Genomic DNA, 25,020 nt, shown 5'->3' on the forward strand with positions numbered 1-25,020 from the left:
CACTGGTGTATAGCAAGCCTATAGCTTTAAATTTTACACAGCCATATCAAACCCACATGTGACAGCCTGTTTCAGACTTTTGGTCCTCATCTGTACATGGCAAGGATTGATATGGATGTACGAGATAGGGCTTGGACCAGTACAACAGAGTAACCAAGCAGCTCAGGGTGACTCAAACCACTCGGAATGTATAGGTGGATAAAAAGGACCAAAAATACTTTCTACTAAAAAAATCAAAGCTTGGTGTAATTTGCCTTCTTAAAACAGAAGAAAATCTGCAATAATTCAGCTATAAGTGAACATTTGTGATTACCCACAATGCACAATGCACCCTTGGTAAGTCAAGCAAGCCTATAGCTTTAAGTTTTACACAGTCATATCAAACCCACATGTGACAGAATATTTTTGACATTTGGACCTCATCAGTACATAGCAGGGATTGATAAGGCTGTATGAGATAGGGCTTGGACCAGTGCAACAGAGTAACCAAGCAGCTCAGGGTGACCCAAACTACTAAGAATGTATAGCAGGATAAAAGAGACCAAAAAGCCCTCGTACTAAAAAAAAAAGCAAAGCTTGGTGTAATTTTCCTTCTTAAAACAGAAGCAAATCTGCAATAATTCAGCTATAAGAGAACATTTGTGGTTACCCACAATGCTCCACTACTGAATATGCAAATTGTCCCTCTTTGCCCTTGGTTTGATATGACACTACTTCTTCTTCTTGCTTGGACCAGCCCTTTCTTCTTGCTTGGACCGGCCCTGGGGGCAGGGCGCTACTTCTTCTTCTTGCTTGAAGGTTGAGGCACTTACTCTATTATATATATAGATGTGAAAATATCACCTAGGAGAAAATGTTAATTGGGTCAGACCCATAGGCCCATATGCAATTAAAGGAATACTTATGTCATTTAAAAAAAATGACTTTTACTCACCTGGGGCTCCCCTCAGCCCCCTGCAGCTGAACGGTGCCCTCGCCGTGTCCCTCCGATGCGGCTGGTCTCGCCGGCGGCCACTTCCGGTTTGGCCGTCACCGGCCGACAGGCTGTGAACGCGGCTGATTATCCGCGTCCCCGGACGCAATAGCGCCTTCTACAATGCTATTGCGTCCGGGGACGCGGATAATCAGCCGCGTTCACAGCCTGTCGGCCGGTGATGGCCAAACCGGAAGTGGCCGCCGGCGAGACCAGCCGCATCGGAGGGACACGGCGAGGGCACCGTTCAGCTGCAGGGGGCTGAGGGGAGCCCCAGGTGAGTAAAAGTCATTTTTTTTAAATGACTTAAGTATTCCTTTAACATTGTCTCCTGACTTATCTCCTAGGAGATCATTTTCATATTATCTTTAAAATAACTTTTGAACATTTTACAATTGAAAAAGTAGCTAAAAGTAAGTGAAAACATACTATCAAAATTATGTTTAGCTTTTTCTTGCTTGCTGGTGGGTTAAAAGGCATTTTAAAAGGTGTGAAAATATAACCTAGGAGAAAACACAGGAGAAAATGTGAATTGCACATGAGCCATCGTGTTAAAGGAGCATAACTGTGATTTTACTTCTTCCATCGTCATGCAAGTCCAGCAAAACTAAAAAATGACAGCAGCCACAAGTATTTGGCATTGTCAGCTGGGTATTGGTACCTAATAGCTGTTGCTACTAATCATGAGAATTGAAGTCTGGTGCCCTAAGGCACTATAAAACAATCATGTTAGAAGCAGATTTTTCAAATGGGGTCCGGCTTATACTGCACATAATTTAGCCGAGCCCAATTGGGTCCATGCTACAGCGGAAGTTTGAGCTGCCTGCGCAGTAGCATGGGCCCGATCAGGCTTGGCTTTTTGTGCACAGGCATAGTGTTGCCAGGGGCATAGGGGCCACAGTCGCAGCAGTCGCCTGTCCACTGGGCCCGAGCGTGGGCGGGTGCAGCAGCACACCAACTAACAGCGGCAGAGGGGACATCAAATACTCACTTTGCCGCTATCCATGTTCTGTATCTACAAACTTCTTCCAGTCCTGCGTTCCAGCTCACAGTAAGCGCGCCCCCTGGCCCAGTTACACAGTATTTGATGCCCTCTCTGCTGCTGCTGGTTCGCGTGCCGCTGCATTCCTCTCCACCTGGCTACCTATACTGAGGCACCTACTCCTATCTATACTGAGGCATCTAATCCTTCTGGCTATCTATACTGAGGCAACTATTCCTGGCTGTGTATACTGAGGCATCTATCCCTGGCTATCTATACTGAGGCAACTATTCCTGGCTATCTATACTGAGGCACCTATCCCTGGCTATCTATACTGAGGCACCTACCCCTGGCTATCTATACTGAGGCACCTATCCCTGGCTATCTATACTGAGGCACCTACCCCTGGCTATCTATACTGAGGCACCTATCCCTGGCTATCTATACTGAGGCACCTATTTCTGGCTATCTACACTGAGGCACCTACTCCTATCTATACTGAGGCATCTAATCCTCCTGGCTATCTATACTGAGGCAACTATTCCTGGCTATCTATACTGAGGCATCTATCCCTGGATATCTATACTGAGGCACCTACCCCTGGCTGTCTATACTGAGGCATCTATCCCTGGCTATCTATACTGAGGCACCTATCCCTGGCTATCTATACTGAGGCACCTACCCCTGGCTATCTATACTGAGGCACCTATCCCTGGCTATCTATACTGAGGCACCTATCCCTGGCTATCTATACTGAGGCACCTATCCCTGGTTAACTATACTGAGGCACCTATTTCTGGCTATCTACACTGAGGCACCTACTACTGGCTATCTATACTGAGGCACCTATCCCTGGCTAACTATACTGAAGCACCTACTACTGGCTATCTATACTGAGGCGCCTATTCTTGGCTACCTATACCGAGGCACCTATTCCTGGCTACCTATACCGAGGCACCTATTCCTGGCTACCTATACCGAGGCACCTATTTCTGGCTACCTATACTGGGGCACCAATTCCTGGCTACCTATACTGGGAGTACCTATTCCTGGGTACCTGTACTGAGGCACCTATTTCTTGCTATCTATACTGTGAGCGCCAATGCCTGGCTACCTATACTGAGGCAGCTATGCCTGGCTACCTATACTGGGAGCACCTATTCCTGGCTACCTGTACTGGGAGCACCTATTCTTGTGTTACCTATACTGGAGCACCTATACCATGCTACAAAAACTGTGGGCCCCTATTATTGGCTACCTATACTGGGGGCACCTTTTCCTGTCCAACTATACTGGGGCACCTATTCCTGGCTACCTATACTGGAGGCACCTATACCTGACTATTTAATGTAGAGTGGGTGGGGGGCCCATGTCCAAATTCCACATCGGGGCCCCAAGGTTTGTAGCTACACCACTGAGTGTGGCCCCACTTTAGGGGTCCCTGCTCGCTAACAGCTTGTTGGAGGAATACGGGGAAAACCTCTTGAGGATCCAGAGGCTTCCCCCTCCCGAGGTAGGTATCTGTTTTTTCTCCAAACTGACCTCACAGGTTTACTTTAAGCATAGGTAAACTAACACTTTAAGCTAACTATATACATGTGTTTCATTAAGACAGGCAGTTAAACTTGCACTCTTTACATACAGTTCTTTTACAAAAATGCAAACAGGATAAGCAGCTCAATTAAAATTGCTGAGAGGGTGAATATAATTACTTGGGTACTTTACATAGAGCTGCACAGCTGGGATCATTCAACGCAGTGGTAAAACTATTGTTTGGGGTCACAGAGTTGAAAGCAAATTCGGAAGAGCTGGGTTTGGCAGTTGGGACGAGCCCTCAGGACTGAAGGAACGATCGCTCTGTCTAATTTTCCTAGTGTGGCTGCGTTCTAGACCTAAACAATGTAAAAAACAAAGTACAATACGCCTCTTCTTTTCAATAAAGGCTAAACCGTTGATGGAAATATAGTCAATTTTTTCCTTGTTACTGACAGAGCAAAAGACAGTTAGAAAATTGATGTATGTACGAGTATATGGTTGAGTGAATGGTTGAATTAATAGGGGGATAGGCCATGTCTGCTGATCTGAGTGGCATTGACTTGACCATTGCTAATTTGGCCATCCCACTAGTACAACTGCCTTTCAGTACCAGACCGTTTCTTTTCATTGCACTTACATAGTGTACATGGACCATACAATCCTAGTGTCTTTTTTTTAAGGACAATAATGTTTTTCTTTTTGTACTAAATATTTAACCCCATGTAATACAAAAAAATAAATGAACACACAAAAAAAAACATTTGGGGGTAAATTTGTCTTTTTTTCACTTTGACAAAACAATTTTTGAAAGCCTTTCAGTGGCGTACCTACCACAGGGCTGCCGGCGCTCACAGCCCCGAGTGTAGCCATGACTAGATAACAGAACCTTCCCATTCCTCCATTCGGCCCGTCATTCCAACAACCTTCTTCAATCGGGGCCCGGAGCTACCATAGGAAAACATGGGCAATTGCCCCAGGGACCCAGAGCCTGTAGGGGCCCCCAAGGTGTCCCTCCCCATCTTAGCTGTTGCTTCCCAGGGACTCTGCAGAGTCTGTTAAGTTGGGAGGTGATTGAGGGAGGGTCAGCAGCCAGCTCAGGGGCCCAGGAGGGAAATTTGGCTGCAACAAAGGGCCTCTAATGACGCTTTTTGGTCAGGGGTGTCTGTTGGGGGGCCCCCAGGCTAATTTTGCCCTAGGGCCCAATTGTTACTTGAACCGGCCCGGTCTTCAATAGAGGTATTCCACCAAATATCTCTTCTGAACTAGTTATGTCCCCCGATAAGTTCAGAGGACGAGGGCATCACTACGGCTCATGTGTGGGGCTGGACTTGCACATGCACAGTAGGTATGGGCTCATCCTTGGACCTAATCAGGGACATGAGTACTCTTGTAGAGCGGTTTCACCGAGCAGCTTGTATAGCTTTACCAGAGAGCAGCGCTGGAATGACAGGCCAGACGAAGGCTATGCTTTCCACAGCCTTCCCTCTACTATGGTATCAAATCTGAAATTAGTGTTTTCACTACAGGTTTACTTTAATCAATCTAAATTGATTTTGCTTATTTCTAGTATGAAGCAGTGAGCACAAAAAGATCTGGCATGGTTTGAACGATGAACCTTTGCATTTTCTGCATGCTATCGTCATATGTGTGACAAGGGGTATAGCTATAGCTGGAAGTGTGTTTTAAAGGCTTTACTTTTAAATTCAAAAACTTAGGAGTTAAGGGAAATATTTTAACTGTGCATTATACTTTCCACGGTGTAGCAGCAGTAGAAAGTTTTGCTGACACCTGTTTTTGGGGTCCTCCAATACTCACTAATTGCTCCTCAACATCCCTTCTGGTGCAGTTTACTGTTAGGCATACAGACTTTGATCTTACTGGCCATCTTTCCTCCATGCAGTGTAGTTGGATTATAATTTTTACGGTGGGTAACTGGCAAAGTAGTAGCAACTGCAATAAACGTGTGGCGATTTAGGAGAGCTTTCAGTAAGCTCTTGTGACTCACCTAGTTAAAGGGACCCTGAGCAGTAAAAATAAACAAAATCGGGACTTACATGGGGCTTTCTCCAGCCCGCCATAGGTCGGGAGGTCCCCCGGTGTCCTCCTGGCTCCTCTCCTGGTCCCGCTGCAGAATACACCACCGGCGACACCCGGGCCGAGACTTCCTTATCGGTGACGCTATCCATCATCACGCCGGCCGCTATGCGTCTTCACGCCGCCCGGTGTGACAGTACTGCGCATGCTGATTTTCTAACTCTCAACCACGCATGCGCAGTACTGTCACGCCAGTCGCTGTAATGACGCATAGCGGGCGTCGTGATGATGGGTAGCGTCACCGATAAGGAAGTGTCAGCCCGACACTCGGCCCGGGTGCCGCCGGTGGTGTATTCTGCAGCGGGACCGGGAGAAGAGCCAGGAGGACACCGGGGGACCTCCCGACCTATGGTGGGCTGAAGAAAGCCCCAGGTAAGTCCCGATTTTGTTTATTTTTACTGCTCAGGGTCCCTTTAAAGAAATGTATTACTGAATATATGAATACGTTTCCTTATCTGGAATGTGATGCTCTGAAAATATACGTACCACAGGCCACCACTTCACCATCTAATGTTCTTTGGTGGCTGGAAAGTGTAATGGTTAAGGGCTCTGCCTCTGACACAGGAGACCAGGGTTCGAATCTCGGCTCTGCCTGTTCAGTAAGCCAGCACCTATTCAGTAGGAGACCGTGGGCAAGTCTCCCTAACACTGCTTCTGCCTATAGAGCGCGTCCTAGTGGCTGCAGCTCTGGCGCTTTGAGTCCGCCAGGAGAAAAGCGCGATATAAATGTTATTTGTCTCTACTATTGCACATGTGCATGTTCTATTTAAATTTGCAAGGGGCACTTGGTGAAAGTTGGGCCTAGGGTAGTGAAAAGTACAAATCCGGCCCTGGTGGCAGCTACCAGGGACTTTGCTGTACATTGTATATTTATACAGGCATATGGCTGGGACCTGAGGACTGAGTTTACTATAGCCAGAGGTTTACTATATCAGAGAGTTTCCTATAACAAGATTCTACTGTATAAGGAATAGAAAACATGAAAACAAAAACACAGAGATAATAGGAGCACAGATGGTGACGTATATTCAGTCAATAAAGACTGTTAGGCAGAAGAAGTTGCCAAGAAGGGCAACCAACCAATAAAGCAGGGATTTTGGTCCCTCTCTCTCAACAAAAACAGGACTGCTACCAGCCACAGGGGCAAACCCAGAGTTTTCAGGGGGGGGGGGGGGGGGGGGAATGGGCCTTCGGTCATGCTGCTCCAACATTATGGAACTCCTTACCTCAGCAGATTAGGACAGCTCCATCTCTGGACGTGTTCAAAGGACCACTATCGCAAGAATCGCAAAATTTTAAATACATGTAAAAACATACAAACAAGAAGTACATTTCTTTAAGAGTAAAATGATCCATACATTGACAGGTTTTGGACTAGCCCATCTCCTCATGGGTGAGTCTCCAGGTTTTATTTATTTTCAAAAGCACTTAGTGAATGGCAGTTGCACCAACCAACTGCCAATAAAAAGTGTGCAGTGAGCAGGGAGGCTGGCCAGCATCTTTGTATAAATGCTTTCCAGGGAATATCTTTATAAAGAATAAAGGCCATATTGAGAATCCCCCATGAAGAGATGGACTAGTCAAAACCTGTCAGTTCTGTCAGACTTTTACTAACTACTGTAAGTGACAGCAACATAGGAGAAAAGTAATTTATGGCTCATTTTGCTTTGGAAGAAACCCATTTCTTTTTTTTGTATGTTTTTGTATGTATTTTAAATTTAAAATTTTTTCGCAATAGTGCCCCTTTAAATCTAGACTTTAAACCCACCTGTTCAGTTTGTCATTTGCAGAAATATAATTTTATTGTGTTAATACGTCATCCTACTACCAATTACTGAATCTGTAAAGAGCCTAAGCGCTTTGAATCCTATTGGGAGAAAAGCGCTATAGAAATAGATTTAGATTGTAAGCTCGCAAGGGCATGGTCATCCTCCTAATGTTTACGGTTTTTGTTGCAATACTTGTGCTGCTTGAGACTCTGCTGTACATTTTTTGGTTGTACCTATGTTCCCGTTGTTGTCTTATCGTGCTTTGTTAAAGAGACTCTAAAGTCTCTAAAAAAAACATCTTTTTATTTAACAAATATGTTTAATATGTTAGCCCAGGGCTACCATCAGAAATTTTGGGGCCCCTCACACATCATCAGGCCTGCCCTCCCCCTCCCTGCCCGCCCACTGGTTGCTGTGCCCGCCCACTAGCCACCCCACCCCGTGTCAATGCGTGAAGTGCGCTGCAGTGAAAAATGTGCACGGCTCTGACACTGAAGAAAGCGGCATCCACAGCTTGTTGCAGCAAACAGTGGGCATGACCATGGCATGTTGTGGGTGGAGCCAAATACTAGCAAAATACAGGTAGTCCCCAGTTAACAATGAGATAGAGACTTGTAGGTCTGTTCTTGTTCTTATCCTTTATCCATTCTCTTTTGTCCCCCTCTTTTCTTCCTGTGCCTCTTTTGTCACCCTCTGTTTTACCTCAGTTTGTGCCTCTTTTGTGTCCCTCTGTGTGACCTCATGTTCCCATCTCATCTCTTTTCTCCCTGTGCCTCTTTTGTCCGCCTCTGTTCCCCCTGTGCCTCTTTTATCCCCCTGTGTTACCTCTTGTCCCCTTCTGTCTCAGCTCGTCTCCCTGCCCTAGCCAGGTATAGGTGCCCCCAGTGTAGGTGTCCAGGCATAGGTACCCGCAGTATAGGTAGCCAGCTATAGGAGTTGCCCCAGTATAGGTAGCCTGGTGTAGATGCCCTCAGTATAGGTAGCCTGGTATAGCTGGTGCCCCAGTATAGGCCAGCAAGATACCGGTTCCCCAGTATAGGTATTCAACTATAGGCAGGGGCGTAGCAATAGGGGTTGCAGAGGTAGCGACCGCATCAGGGCCCTTGGGACAGAGGGGCCCCGAAGGGCCCTCCCTCAATTACAGTATTAGCTCCCTATTGGTCCTGTGCTCATAATAATAACTTCTATAGATACTTTGATTAGTGGTAATCATTAACAAGCTGCTCCCCATCCCCTTCTTGCTCTCTGACACTGTAGTTGCCATTGGCAGGTTCTGGTGCGCTGTATCAATTGTTATGTATAGAGTACTTGGGGGCCCCGTTGTAAAACTTGCATCGGGGCCCACAGCTCCTTAGCTACGCCACTGACTATAGGTGGTGCCCTGGTATAGGTAGCCTGGTATAGTTGCCCCTAGTATAGGTAGCCTGGTATGGGTGATGCACCAGTATAGGTTAGCCAGGTACAGATACCCCCAGTATAGGTAGCAAGCTATAGGCACCCCAGTATAAGTAGCACTAGCCAAGTATAGGTGGTGCCCCAGTATAGGTAGCCTGGTGTAGATGGTATAGCTGGTTCCCCCGGTATAGGCCAGCAAGATACAGGTGCCCCATGTATAGGTATTCAGCTATAGGTGGTGTCCCGGTATATGTAGCCTGGTATAGTTGCCCCCAGTATAGGTAGCCTGGTATGGGTGGTGCATCAGTATAGGTTAGCCAGGTACAGGTGCCCCCAGTATAGGTAGCAAGCTATAGGCACCCCAGTATAAGTAGCCAAGTATAGGTGGTGCCCCAGTATAGGTAGCCAGGTACAGGTGGTGCCCTCAGTATAGTTAGCCAAGTATAGGTGGTGCCCCAGTATAGATAGCCAGGTATAGGTGGTGCCCCAGTATAGGTAGCTAGGTAAAGGTGGTTCCAGCCCCAGTATAGGTAGCCTGTAGCCAGATACAGGTGGTGCCTCAGTATAGAAAGTCTGCTGTAGCGGGCTCACTCATCTGCTCCCCACGTTCAAGTGCTGATGTCACTCATCTGGAACGTAATGTGCTAGTTAGTGAACCTGGTTAGTGAACCACAGTTAGTGTGCTGGTTAGTGAACCACAGGCCCGCAGCCAGCACACATGGCCCTTCCAGAGCTTTGGGGGGCCCAGGGCCCCCAAAATCCCTGGGCCCCTCACTGCAGTGTCAGTTGTACCCCCTGATGGCTGCCCTGTGTTAGTTAGCCCTAACTAAACCGCCGCTGTACACTATCTAAATCCCCCCTAACTCGCCGGGAGGCAATCCGGGCAGCGTTTCTGTGAGAGGCAAAGCTATGAGCTGCAGCTCTGCCTCTCAGCGCGTCTATCAGTCCGGATCGCCGCCTCTCCCCCGCCTCTCACAGTCTTCCTTCACTGAGAGGGGCGGGGGAGAGGCAGAGATACACGCTGACAGACGCGTGTAGAGGCAGAACTGCAGCTCATAGCTCTGCCACACACGGAAGCGTACAGGCATAGCTCCCAACTGTCCCTTTTTCGGAGGGACAGTCCCTTTTTGAGAGCCCTGTCCCTCTGTCCCTTTTTGCCTCTCATTTGTCCCTCTTTCAGGACTTTGTCCCTCTTTCTATATAAATATGTATATTTCTATACTAAAAATGTGTTTGATTTACTCTTTATTCACTTTATTCACATCCTTTATATTGATATATTACTAATTTTAAAATGTTACTATGAAGGAAAATGCACCAGGATAGAAAGGACCAGTGTGGTTTGAATTATAAAACAACATATTTTTCCTATGAAATCTTTATGGTATGCGTGACTAGGGATGTGGTGGGGCGTGGCACGGGGTGTGGCAGGGGCGTGGCTTAAGTGTCCCTTTTTCTCATCTAAAAAGTCGGGAGGTATGGTACAGGGCAGCATAATCCACGACCAAGAAAGTCGTAGATTTTGCAGGGGAGAGGGAGGAGGGAGTTAGGGGGGATTTAGATAGATTACAGTGGTCGGAATGCGGCGGTTTAGTTAGGGTAAACATATTAAACACATTTGATATATAAAAATATTTTTTTTTTTGATACTTCAGTGTCTCTTTAAATTGCTGCGGAATATGCTGGCGCTATATAAAAAATAATAATAATAATAATAACAATAATAAAAATGTTATTGTTATAAAAGAGGAAAAGCTTACTCCAGTCTCCACAAACTTTGCTGAAGTCCTTGCAGTGTGGATTGTTGGCCACCAGGGGGTGTGGTTTATCCACAATAACAGGTATTTCAGTTTTGTAAACTTTCCAGCAGATTGCACAGGGAGGTTGTGTACCTTTCCCCTGTAACTTTGCTGCTAGCACTGCCGTGTCAAAGTGCAATATTGTGTGCTGAGGATCAGCAGGGCATTTACTGATAGTATACACCTGGAACATTCAGTGATATCGCTTGTTGAGGTGAAGAGGCAGACATGTCTGTCATGACTACTGCAGGGGCTCAGGCTGAAGATCAGCAAAGGTATATTCTGTCACTCTTTTCTTTCAGGATATTAGAATGAAATATTACATTCTAATGGGCCAGGTTTGAACTCATCATACATTTTGCAAAACAAATGACTGCTCACAGTGTGATAAGATCATTGAAATTGAAAGAAACAATTGTATTTAACTGATTCACAGTATTTAATTGAACCTTAAAGGGAACCAGAGACGAAGGGAACCTTAAAAATGGAAAAAAAGATTTTATACATACCTGGGGTTTCCTCTAGCCCCATAAGCCTGGATCGCTCCTACGCCGCCATCCTCCACTGCCTCTATCCAAAGGTACCGGGTCCCGTCACTTCCGCCGGACGCGGCCAGTTTCCCACATCCACAGGGACTCCCTCTGTCTCTTTACGCATGCGCCTGCGCAGTACGGACGGAGCGCACTGCGCTTGTGTCGACTGGCCCTGACTGGCCGAAATAACAGGACCCGGTACCGGCGGATAGAGGCATCGGAGAAAGGCGGCGTGGGAGGGATCCAGGCTTGTGTGGTTGGAGGAAGCTGCAAGTATGTATAAATCTATTTATTCTTCGTCTCTGGTTCTCTTTAAGAGAGGGATATAGAGGCTGCCATGTTTATTTTCTTTTAAACAGTGCATATTTGGCTGTCCTGCTGACCTTCTGCCTCTTAGGCCACATACACACATCAGACTATCATCTTTGGAAAATGAAAGATCACAGACCAATCTTACCACCCTTCATGTAGTATGAGAGCCATACTCTACACAGTCTTTTCTATGGAGCTGAACTCCACATCAGAAAAAAATCTTTGCAAGATGCTGCACACACAGATGCTGTACACATGCAACAGATCAGTATCTGCAAAAGATCTGTTCCTGCCAAAAATCCATTCCTGCAAATTGCAATGAAAGTCTATGTGATCTGCAGATCATCAAACACACATGATTTAAATGACATTCATCTGCAGATCAAGCAATCATCTGCAGATCTGAAAATCCATCCTGGTGGATCTGATCTGCAGATGAATGTCAGTTAAATCATGTGTGTATGATGATCTGCAGATCTCATAGACTATCATTGCAATTTGCAGGAATGGATTTTTGGCAGGAACAGATCTTTTGCAGATACTGATATTTTGCGTCTGTACAGCATCTGTGTGTGCAGCATCTTGCAAAGATTTTTTTCTGATGTGGAGTTCAGCTCCATAGAAAAGACTGTGTAGAGTATGGCTCTCATACTACATGAAGGGTGGTAAGATTGGTCTGTGATCTTTCATTTTCAAAAGACTATGGTCTGATGTGTGTATGGGGCCTTACTTTCAGCCACAGACCTTGAACAAGCACATGCAGATCAGGTGCTCTGACTGAAGTCTGACAGGATTAGCTGCATGCTTGTTTCAGGTGTGTGATTCAGACATTACTAATGCCAAAGATATCAACAGAACAACCAGGCAACTGGTATTGCTTAAAAGGAAATAAATATGGAAGCCTCACTTTAGGTTCCCTTTAAAGGGGACCTGAAGTAAGAGGTATGTGTAAGCTGCCATATTTATTTCCTTTTAGGACTGGTTCACGCTGCAAAAGCTTTCTAAGTGCTAGTGATTTGAAAAGTTCTTGCTAATGCAATGCTATGGTGGATTTTTTTAAAAATCGCTCCAGTGTGAACAGACACATAGGATAACATTAACAAGAGCTTTTAAAATCACAAACAGAGGCGGCCTATTTGGGGGGGGGGGGGCAAGTGGGCCGATCGCCCCAGGTCCCACACCTCAAGGGGGCCCCACAATCATGCCTGCCATGCCCATTTTGGTGCAGGAAAGGGCTACAGAAGTCTAGCTGCTTGTGATTTGAACAGTAGTAAGTCATTTACAAATTCACAGATCATCATATTTTTTTTTATGCACCTTATATTTTGCACCGACCTCCCTTTTATTGCTTAGGTTTTTGTCTTCAGCATGCTTTACTGTACTATGCCGTTTGCATTTTTGTAATGCATTTCTACACTGACATGAAGCTTGCCAAATTTCAGATTAAGTTATGTGCAAGTGCCTCAGCCCGAGGGGCCCATGGGCTCTTAGGTCAGTCAGGCTGGAGCCCCCAGACTGGCTGGGGATGAGTGCTAGGCTGGATGGGGAGCTAGGGATACGTAGAGGCTGGCTGGGGAGCTAGGGTTGTGTACCAGAGTGGCTGGGGATGGGTCTAGGCTAGCTAGGGAGCTAGAAATGGGTGCTAGGCTGGCTGAAGAGCTGGGGATGGGTACTAGGCTGGCTTGGGAGATGGGGATGGGTGCTAGGTTGGCTGGGGAGCTGGTGATCGGTGCTAGGCTGCCTTGGAGAGCTGTGGATGGTACTAGGCTTGCTTGGGAGCTGCGGATGGTACTACGCTGGCTGGGGAGCATGTCTGGATAGAAGTACAAAATTAAACTTCCTATTCAGCCTAGCATCCATCAGTCAAATAAAGGCCATTAAGCCAATATAACAATAATTACAATACATAATGTAATTAAACAGCCAACAGCAAATGGTAGTACCATTGGCTGTTTGATTACATTATGTATTGTAATTATTCTTATATTGGTTGGCTTAGTGGCCTTAATTGTTTTTAAACAATAAAAAGGTGTACTGCATTAGAGGCGGACAAGCCCATGGGTGTGGTGGTACCGTATATTACCTACACTTATGGCTCTAGGCCTCGCATATTACACTCGCCCCAGGCCCCGCGTACTCTAAGGCCGCCTCTGATCACAAAGCTCTTAGAAAAGCTCTTGTGGTGTGAACTGCCCCTTAGGGTCCTTTTATACTTATGCACTGCAGTAGCTGTGTGATTCAGAAGAATTCCCCTAGCTCTGTTGTCATACATAGTTACCTTAGGGACTTAACTTTTTTAATACGTATGTCAAAAGGGTATATTATTGTTACTTTATAAATTATGGGCTTGTAATTTATCGATGGATGCACAACTGAAAAAATGCACCTTTATTTCCACATAAAATATTGGGGCCATACATTGTACTAGGGAAAAATGTAAACATTGCAACAACTGGGAAAAATGGGCAAATAAAATCTGTGGGTTTTAATTACAGTAGCATGCATTATTTTAAAACTATAATGGCCAATAATGAATTTTTCAATTGTTCTCTTATTTTTCCTGTTAAAACACATTTGGAATAAAATAATTCTTAGCAAAAAGTACCCCCCAAAGAGAGCCTAATTGGTGGTGAAAAAATAAGATATAGATTGTTTTGTTGTGATAAGTAGTAATAAAGTTATAGATGAATAAATGATAGGAGTGCTAACAGGTAAAAATTGCTCTGGTTTTTTTAAGGGGAACAACCTTTTGGAGTTGAAGTGGTTAAACTGGTGATAAATCAACTTTTTTTTTTAACTGCCATGAACTGCTATACAATTTAAAAATCTCTATATATATTCTCCCTGTGTCTCTGTATCCCATGTCCCTGTGTCAGTGCAGGACATGCGCAGTAGCGCAAAAGTACTGACAGTCGTTGGGACAGGACGCAGGTCAGTCCAGGGGGAGGACGGGTGGGCATGTGTGTGCGGCGCACGCTGTAATGCTGCGGAGGTGACAGACCTAGAGCCCGTTTTTAAATGGGCTTAGGTTACCTAGTTAATGATAAAATTTAAATGAAGATGCCACCAAACATCAAACTCCTCAGCTTGACATCTAAAAGTAGTCCACATCTTTTATGCTGCAGTGTTCCTCTGCTAATAGGGGAGAAGTGCTAAACCTAACCACCCCCCTGGTGGTGTATATTGCACTGTAACTATACCTAACCCTCCCTGTACCTATCCCTAACCCTTAGACTCCCCTGGTGGTACCTAACCCTAACCACCCCCCTGGTGGTGCCTAACCCTAACCACCCCCTGGATGCGTATAATATACTGTAACTATACCTAACCCTCCCTGTACCTATCCCTAACCCCTAGACCCCCCTGGTAATGCCAAAACCTAACCATCCCCACCGTACAAACACCCTAAACACATATAAACAATAATATATTTAATCCTTAAAATACTTCACTGCAAATAACATGAATAAAATAATTTATATATTTGTAATAGAATAAATAGCCTTAAAATCACTTATACATTAATAATATTACAAGTAGAAAAAGATATATATATATATATATATATATATATATATATATATATATATATATATATATATATATATATCTATATATCTATATATATATTTTATACACACAATACAATAGATAGCCTTACAATCACGTATGCATTAGAAATCTTAAAATAAAGCGATATTTTAGTAACTATAATCAACGCATTATAAGTGTAAAAACAAAGTTAATACCAAAAGCGATGTATTTCTAATACAATCAGGTTGAGAAACGTTATTTAAGCATTATACATATGAAAATGAATTTTAAATGATAAAAGAAGTGTAAACGAAAATTTAGTTGTTATAGTTTTGTAAGCGAAATTTTAAAACGAAAAAATACGTAAAACTCCTATAAGCGAAATTTAAAAACGAAAAAATAAGCATAACACAAAGTCAAAACGAACTTGTAAACGATTTTTTGTTATAAACCTTATCCTGTAAACCAAAACTTTTGTTAACACGATCCCTGTAACCGCTATTTCTCGGGCGCCCTTTTTTCCTGTCAGGCGCCGAATAGCCGATATTTTGCATTGCAGTCTATGGCGGCGCCCTTTTTGTCCACTATCCCTGTGCGCCCTTTTTTACTAGCCCGCCAAAAGGGTGCTTGGAAAAAAGGATGCAGAATATAGCCAAAATTATTATGTAAAACAATATTTTTCGTTTATAGCTTATAAACAAAAATCAAGTGCTAAATATGTGGAATAAACGAAAATGAAATGGCAAAATACGTCTATAAGAAAAAAAATGATACCGGAAATGAAACGGCAAAATAGCGTCTATAACAAAAAACGAAATTTACACTTGTATTAACCATAGTAATACAATTGTAGATATTCCAGGTATTTTACTGCAACTATACCTAACTGTACTCTCACATACAGTGGGATGTGAAAGTTTGGGCAACCTTATTAACCGTCATAATTTTCGTGTATAAATCGTTGGTTGTTACGATAAAAAATGTCAGTTAAATATATCATATAGGAGACACGCACAGTGATATTTGAGAAGTGAAATGACGTTTATTGGATATACAGAAAGTGTGCAATCACTGTTTAAACAAAATTAGGCAGGTGCATAAATAAAAAAGAAATGAAATCAATATTTAGTAGATCCTCCTTTTGCAGAAATTACAGCCTCTAAACGCTCCCTGTAGGTTCCAATGAGAGTCTGGATTCTGGTTGAAGGTATTTTGAACCATTCCACTTTATAAAACATCTCTAGTTCATTCAGGTTTGATGGCTTCTGGGCATGGACAGCTCTCTTTAACTCACACCACAGATTTTCAATTATATTCAGGTCTGGGGACTGAGATGGCCATTCCAGAATGTTGTACTTGTTCCTCTGCATAAATGCCTTAGTGGATTTTGAGCAGTATTTAGGGTCGTTGTCTTGTTGAACGATCCAGCCCCGGCGCAGCTTCAGCGTTGTCACTGATTTCTGGACATTGGTCTCCAGAATCTGCTGATACTGCATGGAATCTGTCGGCGCTATATAAATACTAAATGATAATAATAATAATAATGGAATCCATGCGTCCCTCAACTTTGACAAGATTCCCAGTCCCTGCACTGGACACACAGCCTCACAGCATGATGGAACCACTACCATATTGTACTGCAGGTAGCAGGTGTTTTTATTGGAGTGTTGTGTTCTTTTTCCTCCATGCATAACGCCCCTTGTTATGACCAAATAACTCAATTTTAGTTTCATCAGTCCACAGCACCTTATTCCAAAATGAAGCTGGCTTGTCCAAAATACCTCAAGTGGCTCTGTTTGTGTTGTGGGCGAAGAAAAAGCTTCCTCTGCGCAGAACAAGGCGCAGTGACTCCATCTGCAGCAAGATGATGTTGTAGGTCTTTGATGCTGGTCTGTGGGTTGACTGACTGTTCTCACCATTCGTTGCTTCTGTCTATCCAAGATTTTTCTGGGTTTGCCACTTTGAGCCTTAACTTGAACCGAGCCTGTGATCTTCCATTCCTCAATATGTTCCATAACTGTGGAAACAGACAGCTGAAATCTCTGAGACAGCTTTCTGTATCCTTCCGCTAAATCTTGATGGTGAACAATCTTTGTCTTCAGGTCATTTGAGAGTTGTTTTGAGACCCCCATGTTGCTACTTCTTCAGAGAAAATGAAAAGAAGATGGAAACTTACAATTGACCCCCTTAACCTCCTTGCCGGTCTAATTACCTCCGGCAAGGAGGCAGCGCAGGACTTTTTTTTTTCTTCAAATCATGTAGCGAGCCCGCTGAGCTGCGGCATCCCCCCACCCACTCCGATCGCCTTCGGCGATCAGAGTAAGCAGGAAATCCCGTTCAGAACGGGATTTCCTGCAGGGCTTCCCTGGTCGCCATGGCGACGGGGCGGGATGACGTCACAGACGTCATGGACGTCGGGACGTCATAGGGAATCCCGATCCACCCCTCAGCGCTGCCTGGCACTGATTGGCCAGGCTGCGCAGGGGTCTGGGGGGGGGGGCGGCTCGGCGCGGCGGGTAGCGGCGAATCGGCGGGTAGCGGTGGCGATCGCGTACTACACGCAGCTAGCAAAGTGCTAGCTGCGTGTAGGGAAAAAAAATTATGCAAATCGCCCCAGCGAGGCCTGAGAAATCCTCCTGCGCAGGTTACCCCGAGCTGAGCTCGGTATAACCGGCAAGGAGGTTAAATACTCTTTCTCATAATTGGATTTGCCTGTGTATGTAGGTCAGGGGTCACTGAGCTTACCAAGCCAATTTGAGTTCCAATAATTAGTTCTAAAGGTTTTGGAATCAATAAAATCACAGCAGTGCCCAAATTTATGCACATGCCTAATTTTATTTAAACAGTTATTGCACACTTTCTGTAAATCCAATAAACTTAATTTCACTTCTCAAATATCACTGTGTGTCTCCTATATGATATATTTAACTGACATTTTTTATCGTAACAACCAAAGATTTATACAGGAAAATCGTGACGATTAACAAGGTTGCCCAAACGTTTGCACTCCATTGTAGATCTCTCCCTATCCCTAACCCCTAGACCCCCCTGGTGGTGCCTAACCCTAAAACCCCCCTAGTAGTGCCTAACCCTAACCAGCCCCCTGGTGGTGCCTAACCCTATCAACCCCCCCCCCCCCGGTAGTGCCTAACCCTAAAACCCCCCTGGTGGTGCCTAACCCTATCAACCCCCCCAGTAGTGCCTAACCCTAACCAACCCCCGGTGGTGCCTAACCCTAACCACCCGCCTGGTGGTGCCTAAACCTAACCATCCCACTGGTGTTGCCTAACCTTAAAACCCCCCTGTTGGTGCCTAACATTAACCACGCCCCTGGTGGTGCCTAACCCTAACCATCCCCACTGCACAAACACCCTTACACACATAAAAACAATAATATATTTAATTCGTAAAATACTTCACTACAAATAACATGAATAGAATAATTTATATATTTTTAATAGAATAAATAGCCTTAAAATCATGTACACATTACAAATATCATAAATAGAAAAAGTTATATATTTATAATAGAATAAATAGCCTTACAATAACGTACTCATTAAAAATCTTAAAATAACGGTAATATTAAAAGCGATATAGTAGTAAGAGAATAAATGTGAAAACTATAATTGACACAAGGTTAATACCAAAAGTGATGCATTTCTAATACAATAAGCTTGAAAACGATACTTAAGCATTACATGCATGAAAACGAATTTTAAAACGATAAAATAAGTGTAAACTAAAATTTACTTGTTACAGTCCTGAAAGCAAAATTTAACCACATAACGACCAGCTAACGCCGATATGCGGCGGCCGGTCGTTTGTGGATTTCCATGCAAACGGCCGCGTTCCATGTCAGTTCACGGAGGGTGTCTCCATGAACAGCCTGCGAGCCTCCAATCGCGGCTCGCAGGCGAAATGTAAGCACGCGTGGAATAAATCCCTTGTTTACATCCTACGGCGCTGCTGTCGCAGCAGCGCCGTAAAGCAAATCGGCGATCCCCGGCCTCTGATTGGCCGGGAAATGCCGCCGTCTGATAGGCTGAAGCCTATCAGAGGCGGTACAGGATGGATCGCTGTCCTGTACCGCCCATGGGAAGGAGGGGAGGGAGGGAAAGAGAGGGAGGGGGGAAGAGCGCTGCGGCTTTGAGGAACCCCCCCCCCCCCCCCCCGCTACACACATCTAGCCGGCGGCGATTAGACCCCCCCCCCCCCAGCAGGACATCCACCTAGTGGGGAAGAAAGGGGAAGGGAAGTCTGATTGCCCTGCCTGCCACACGATCTGTGCTGGGGGCTACAGAGCCCAAGCAGCACAGATCAAAGAAACCAGCCCCGGTCCGATAAAATAAGTTAAACCGAAAGTCAAAACTAATTTGTAAACAATATTTGTAATAAACCTTATTCTGTAAACAAAAACTTTTCTTAACACGATCCCTGCAACCGATATTTCTCGGGCGCCCTAATTTCCTCTCGGGCGCCCAATAGCAGATATTTTGCATTGCTGCCGATGGCGGCGCCCCTTTTTGTCCATTAGCCATATGCGCCCTTTTTTCCTGCTTCCGTGTAGGGGTGTGTGGTTTGAGCTGCCAGTATGCTACAACTCACTTAGCAGTGACCACTGACTAAGGCAGGGGCGTCTCTAGCCATTTTGTCACTCCATGCGAGAAAACCTGTGGCGCCCCCCTCCCCCCATGTGGTGCCCTCCTGATGGAAATATTCATAACGCGGCAATGATTCTCTTAAAATAATCATAATGCGGCAATCTTTCAACAGAAAATAACCATAACGCAGCAATGATTCACCATAAAATAATTATAACGCAGCAATGATTCACCATAAAATAATCGTAATCTGGGCAGCATTCATCGGAAAATAATCGTAATGCGGCAGCGTTCACCAGAAAATAATCGTAATGTGTCCAGCGTTCACCAGAAAATAACCGTAATGTGGCCAGCGTTCACCAGGAAATAATCATAATGCGGCAGCGTTCACCAGAAAATAATCGTAATGTGGCCAGCGTTCACCAGGAAATAATCATAATGTGGCCAGCGTTCCCCAGGAAATAATCGTAATGTGGCCAGCGTTCACCAGGAAATAGTCATAATGTGGGCAGCGTTTCCCAGGAAATAATCGTAATGTGGGCAGCGTTCCCCAGGAAATAATCGTAATGTGGGCAGCGTTCCCCAGGAAATAATCGTAATGTGGCCAGCGTTCCCCAGGAAATAACCGTAATGTGGCCAGCGTTCCCCAGGAAATAACCGTAATGTGGCCAGCGTTCCCCAGGAAATAACCGTAATGTGGCCAGCGTTCACCAGGAAATAATAATGTGGCCAGCGTTCACCAGGAAATAATCGTAATGTGGGCAGCGTTCCTCAGGAAATAATCGTAATGTGGGCAGCGTTCCCCAGGAAATAATCGTAATGTGGCCAGCGTTCCCCAGGAAATACAACCACTAAACAGCAACGGTCTTGTCTGTCCCAGCTGTCATTTTTATTTATAGGAGCCACTGCCTGTAAAGGGATATATAGGGGCGAGCGTGGGAGGGAGGGGGGGGATGGTAATCAGGGCCAGCCAGGGGGGCATATAAAAAAATTATCAAGAGCTGAGCCTGCGAGCAGCAGAGGCAGAGGGCACTCACTGTGAGCCGGTGTCGCCTCTGCATTTGTGTAGCCAAGCCAGCCGCCCTGGTGCGTCACTTCAACCACGTGTGACAGGCGGGGGCGGAGTTAGGGGCGGCGCCGGTGTGTAAATAAGCGTGCGGCGATCGCACGCTCAGCGCCAGTCAGCACAGAGAAGGAGAGGGGGCGGGGAGAGGGGGCGGACCAGTAGGCGGCAGCACGCAGCGCACATATAAACTAACGTGCGTGCTGCTCGGAGGCTCTGAACGGAGGAGAGGAAGGGGGCGGACCAGTAGGCGGCACCGGGCACAGGCTGAGCTGCCTGTCACAGCCGACGCCGACCTGGCTCAGGCTGGCTGAAAGAAAAAAATAAATAAATAAACACACGCACAGAGCGCCCACTGCCACCAACTGCGCCATAGGCAAAAATTTAGAGTTGCCTAATGACACAGACGCCCCTGGACTAAGGAAAGGTGGAGCCACGGACAGTCATAAGGAGGCCACACACGATAAAATAAAATGATCCAATTTCACGGCAATTCAATAAAAAGAATTGGATTGTCCGAAAAAGCGAAAGCTTTTTTTTCTTTAACTGACTGAAAATTCCGATCGGATTTCCTGTTTTTTTCCCGATTTTTATCAATCCAAAATGCTGGAAAATTTTCAGCAATTTTTCAAAACATTGTATAGTGTGTGTTTGATTTTAACTGGTTGCACATAAATTTAAAATCTAACAGAAGTATTCAATTTGTTAATAACTTTATTAGTGGGAAGTATAAACAAGAAAGTTTTTTATTTTTTCAAAGGTAAAAGGGGCTGATTCATAAAGCTGCGCTGCTACAGCAGCACCAGTTCCTTGTCAGCATCGCGAGCTAAATACAGGGAGGCACGCTACGTGCGGTCCTGCAGCATAGGATGCCTTCCTTTGTTACACGCGTTGTTAACATAGCAACCTGCTTTCCTTTAAATGCCAGGCACTGCTGTGAAGTATCGCCACTGCAATACTTTACTAGAGCGGCCACTACTATGTTAATTGACATACCGTATATACCGGCCTATAAGGCGATTGGGCGTATAAGACGATCCCCCAACTTTCCAGTTAAAATATAGAGGTTGGGGTATAGTCGCCGTATAAGACTACCCCAGTAGTGAGTGCCGGGTGCCAGACTGTATCAGTGCGGCTTCCGGGGTCACCTGACTGGTGACATGAGCGCAAACGTCACCAGTCTGGTGACTTCGGAAGCCACACTGATACCATCGCGAATGGCTGCTCACAAGAAACTATTACAGCAAGTCTTTTTTTTCAACAGAGGCTGCAATCTACTTTTCTATTCATCAGAAGACTGCACAATTAGAAAATTACAGCACAGCCTGACACCCGTCACCCAACTACCTCCGCCGTAAAAGACGACTCCTGACTTTTCAGAAGATTTTTAAGGGTTAAAAAGTCGTCTGATAATGAACATAGCGGCTGCATTAGTGGAGTATCGTGGTCATGATGCCTGGATTGGATTAGTGTAGCTCTGTACAAATAACAAGCTGACACATCACTGCACTCCTGCGGTTCTGGAGCTGTGTTTGGCGTTCTTCAGGGACAACAAAGGGGTGATTTGCATATTCAGCAGTGATGCATTGTTGGACATCTCATAGGCTCACTCCAACCTGAGTAACCGCAAATACCTCCTATTTTGAGAAAGCACATTTCTGTTTGGGAGGTGAAGATCTCGACGAGACTTTCATCTATTAATTCCGAAATTTCAACTTTGCCTTCTAATTTCCAGTTTAATTCTTCTGTTTTCTGTTAAGTCTTAGAAAGAAACTCAAGACTCTCATGAGCAGATATAACGTTGGCAGCCGGTTCGCAAACATTCCTCTGCAGAAAGCCTCGATTCTGCTCCCTGTAGTAATTAAAGAAGGCAGACTGCACACAATCCTGACTGTCAGATCTATGAAGGTATGTCAGCAATTGCTCACAATGCCTGGTTTGTGTACTGAACTATATGCACGTTTATCCATTGTTCTCAGCCAAACATTCGACAAATAAGATTGTCTCTGACCGAAACATTGTGCCACCTGTGAGCTTTGGTACTTAAAAGCAATAAAAGCAGCTCTGCTGCTGAAAAATCCAGGTTGAGTCCCGGATCTACTTTGTCGTTTCTCTTTAAACCCACAGTCCCAACAGACCTTACCTTCAGGTGGTATAAAACCCAGCATTTCTTCTTTGCTCTAAAAGATTATTGACAGCATATAATATACTGTATTACCACAATTTTTTTTAAGCAGAACAACATTCAAAGGGTTAAAACACATGACTTACTTTATCAATAGAATGCACCCTACAGGGAGATCCGCATCCCAACTGGTGATAACATTATCTTGTGTTTACATAATTGTAGCATAGAGGAATGTAAACATTTCCTAAGGCCAGGAACCCACTAGGAGCGATTTTCTGAGTGGTTTGCGATTTGAAAACTCTTGCTAAAGTAATGCTATGGGTGTGATCCCACTTGAGCGATGTGATTTTATAAAGATCCCCCATAGCATTGCATTAGCAAGAGCTTTTTCAATTCACTAGTGATCAGAAATTGTTCCTAGCGGGTTTCTGGCCTGTGTGCAGAAACTTCTTCTAATGTATCCTGAACTGAAACACTGCTCAGAAATCATTACTGGGTACATTACAATATAAATAAACCTATGAATAAACTGCAATGGCAGCTGTCAGGGCAAATAAAACTGTACTTTGGGAAATTGTAGTTTCCAAATAAATAATACGTATGCACAAAAGAAAATATGAAAACTGTATGGGATATAAAAAAGGAGGAAATAGGAAAAAAACGTTTTTATTAAATATCATGTCAGAGTTTAATTGCGCTCTAAAAAAAAGTTATTCTTGTCATCTTAAACTAGCTCATTGTAGGAAACCTGACCAGACACTACACATGGACCTGCAAAGGTGGGGAATGCTGGAATATTTTTGTATCTCAAAAATATTTTCTGAAAGGAAAGGAGACAGTAGGACACAGGCATAACTGTCCAGTACAGCCTGCATGATCAGGTCATAGTGACACTTCTCCCAGGTACCCATTGCCTGTAGGCATCAGTTGCCCCACCTTCAAATATTCTAACTAGATAGGGCCATTTTTTTCTGTGAGAAAAACTCCTCCTAGCACGGATGGTCAAAGTCCTGGCCTCATGGTTGGACTGCCCAGCGCAGCTCTGTTCAAAAATAACTTCACAAAAATGGGGGACCACTGAAATAACATTATTTTGGTAATGGACTCAAAATGTTCCGGACTACTGTCTGAAGTAACTAGAAATGCGGGTGTATATAGGACATGGTGCATGAAAGAGTGCATTAGTTTCAAGGTGTAACGATCGGTGTCAACACGCAGAGAGAATCTGATTATCTGCAGAATCACCAGTAATGCAGATATACACCAGATTATGGATGATCTGCAGAATCACCAATAATCCAGGTATGTCTAACCTCTGGACACCTGAGATATGAGTGTGTGGAATAACAGTAACTCTTTGAGTGAGAACCACCAGAGGAACTGGAGGTAGAACGATGAAAGGAATTCACCCCAGACTGCGGGTGAATCCCTATAGGCCCAAGGCTCCCTAGGAGAGGGGCCTAGGCTAGGTTGCAGGAAGCCCTGCTGCTAATTGAACAGACTTGCCCTATTGGATGAGAGATCCTGGCTCTCTACACCCTAGTGGCGGGCTAAAGTAGAGCAGATACACAGTGCTAGTCTTGGGGGTGAGGTTTGTAGTTACAGCACCCTGGAACTAGCATACGTAATACTGATACAGTTTCCTAGTCTTGGGTGTGAGGTCCGTAGTCACAACACCCCGGAACTAGTCTATAACATATCATAGCATTGACACAGTTCCCTAGGCTTGGGTGTGAGGTCCGTAGTCACAACACCCTGGAACTAGTCTATAGCATAACATAGCATTGACACAGTTTCCTAGGCTTGGGTGTGAGGTCCGTAGTCACAACACCCTGGAACTAGTCTATAGCATAACATAGCATTGACACAGTTTCCTAGGCTTGGGTGTGAGATCCGTAGTCACAACACCCTGGAACTAGTCTATAGCATAACATAGCATTGAGACAGTTTCCTAGGCTTGGGTGTGAGGTCCGTAGTCACAACACCCTGGAACTAGTCTACAACATAACATAACATGACATGCGAGAATATCTAGCTCAGTGTGATTTCCCAGGTCCGTCCTGGTTCTAACACACTGTAGGATCTGACTGAGGTCTGTGTGCTAACACGTTAAGCATTTGCAACGGCAGACAACGTGAGACTGAGGGACGAGTGGTTATATAGTGCGGCGCTAATCAGCGCCGCCCAGTCCCTTCCAGCCAATCCGCATCCATCCTGGGATCAGCTGACCAGCGGAGTCAGCTGATCCCTCTCTGCTTCCTATAAAGCCTCTGTCTCTCCGCGCACGCGTATTCCTCA

General features: G+C 44.9%; 1 protein-coding gene across 2 annotated transcripts in view; it reads left to right on the top strand.

The window, feature by feature from the left end:
• LOC137539242 (peroxisomal coenzyme A diphosphatase NUDT7-like) overlaps window positions 1-25,020 on the top strand; it is a 95,386-nt gene that overhangs the window by 43,071 nt on the left and 27,295 nt on the right. Inside the window, exons 1-2 of one of the 2 annotated variants that reach the window (XM_068261786.1) lie at window positions 10,697-10,823; window positions 22,355-22,502. In XM_068261786.1, the coding sequence (XP_068117887.1) occupies window positions 10,777-10,823; window positions 22,355-22,502 (195 nt within the window). In that variant the 5' untranslated portion in view covers window positions 10,697-10,776. Of the gene's footprint in view, window positions 1-10,696; window positions 10,824-22,354; window positions 22,503-25,020 lie in introns of those variants that run through there. The other variant, XM_068261787.1, reaches the window with a different exon arrangement.

This window comes from Hyperolius riggenbachi, chromosome 11 (assembly GCF_040937935.1).
Source record: "Hyperolius riggenbachi isolate aHypRig1 chromosome 11, aHypRig1.pri, whole genome shotgun sequence".
Classification (NCBI taxonomy): domain Eukaryota; kingdom Metazoa; phylum Chordata; class Amphibia; order Anura; family Hyperoliidae; genus Hyperolius; species Hyperolius riggenbachi.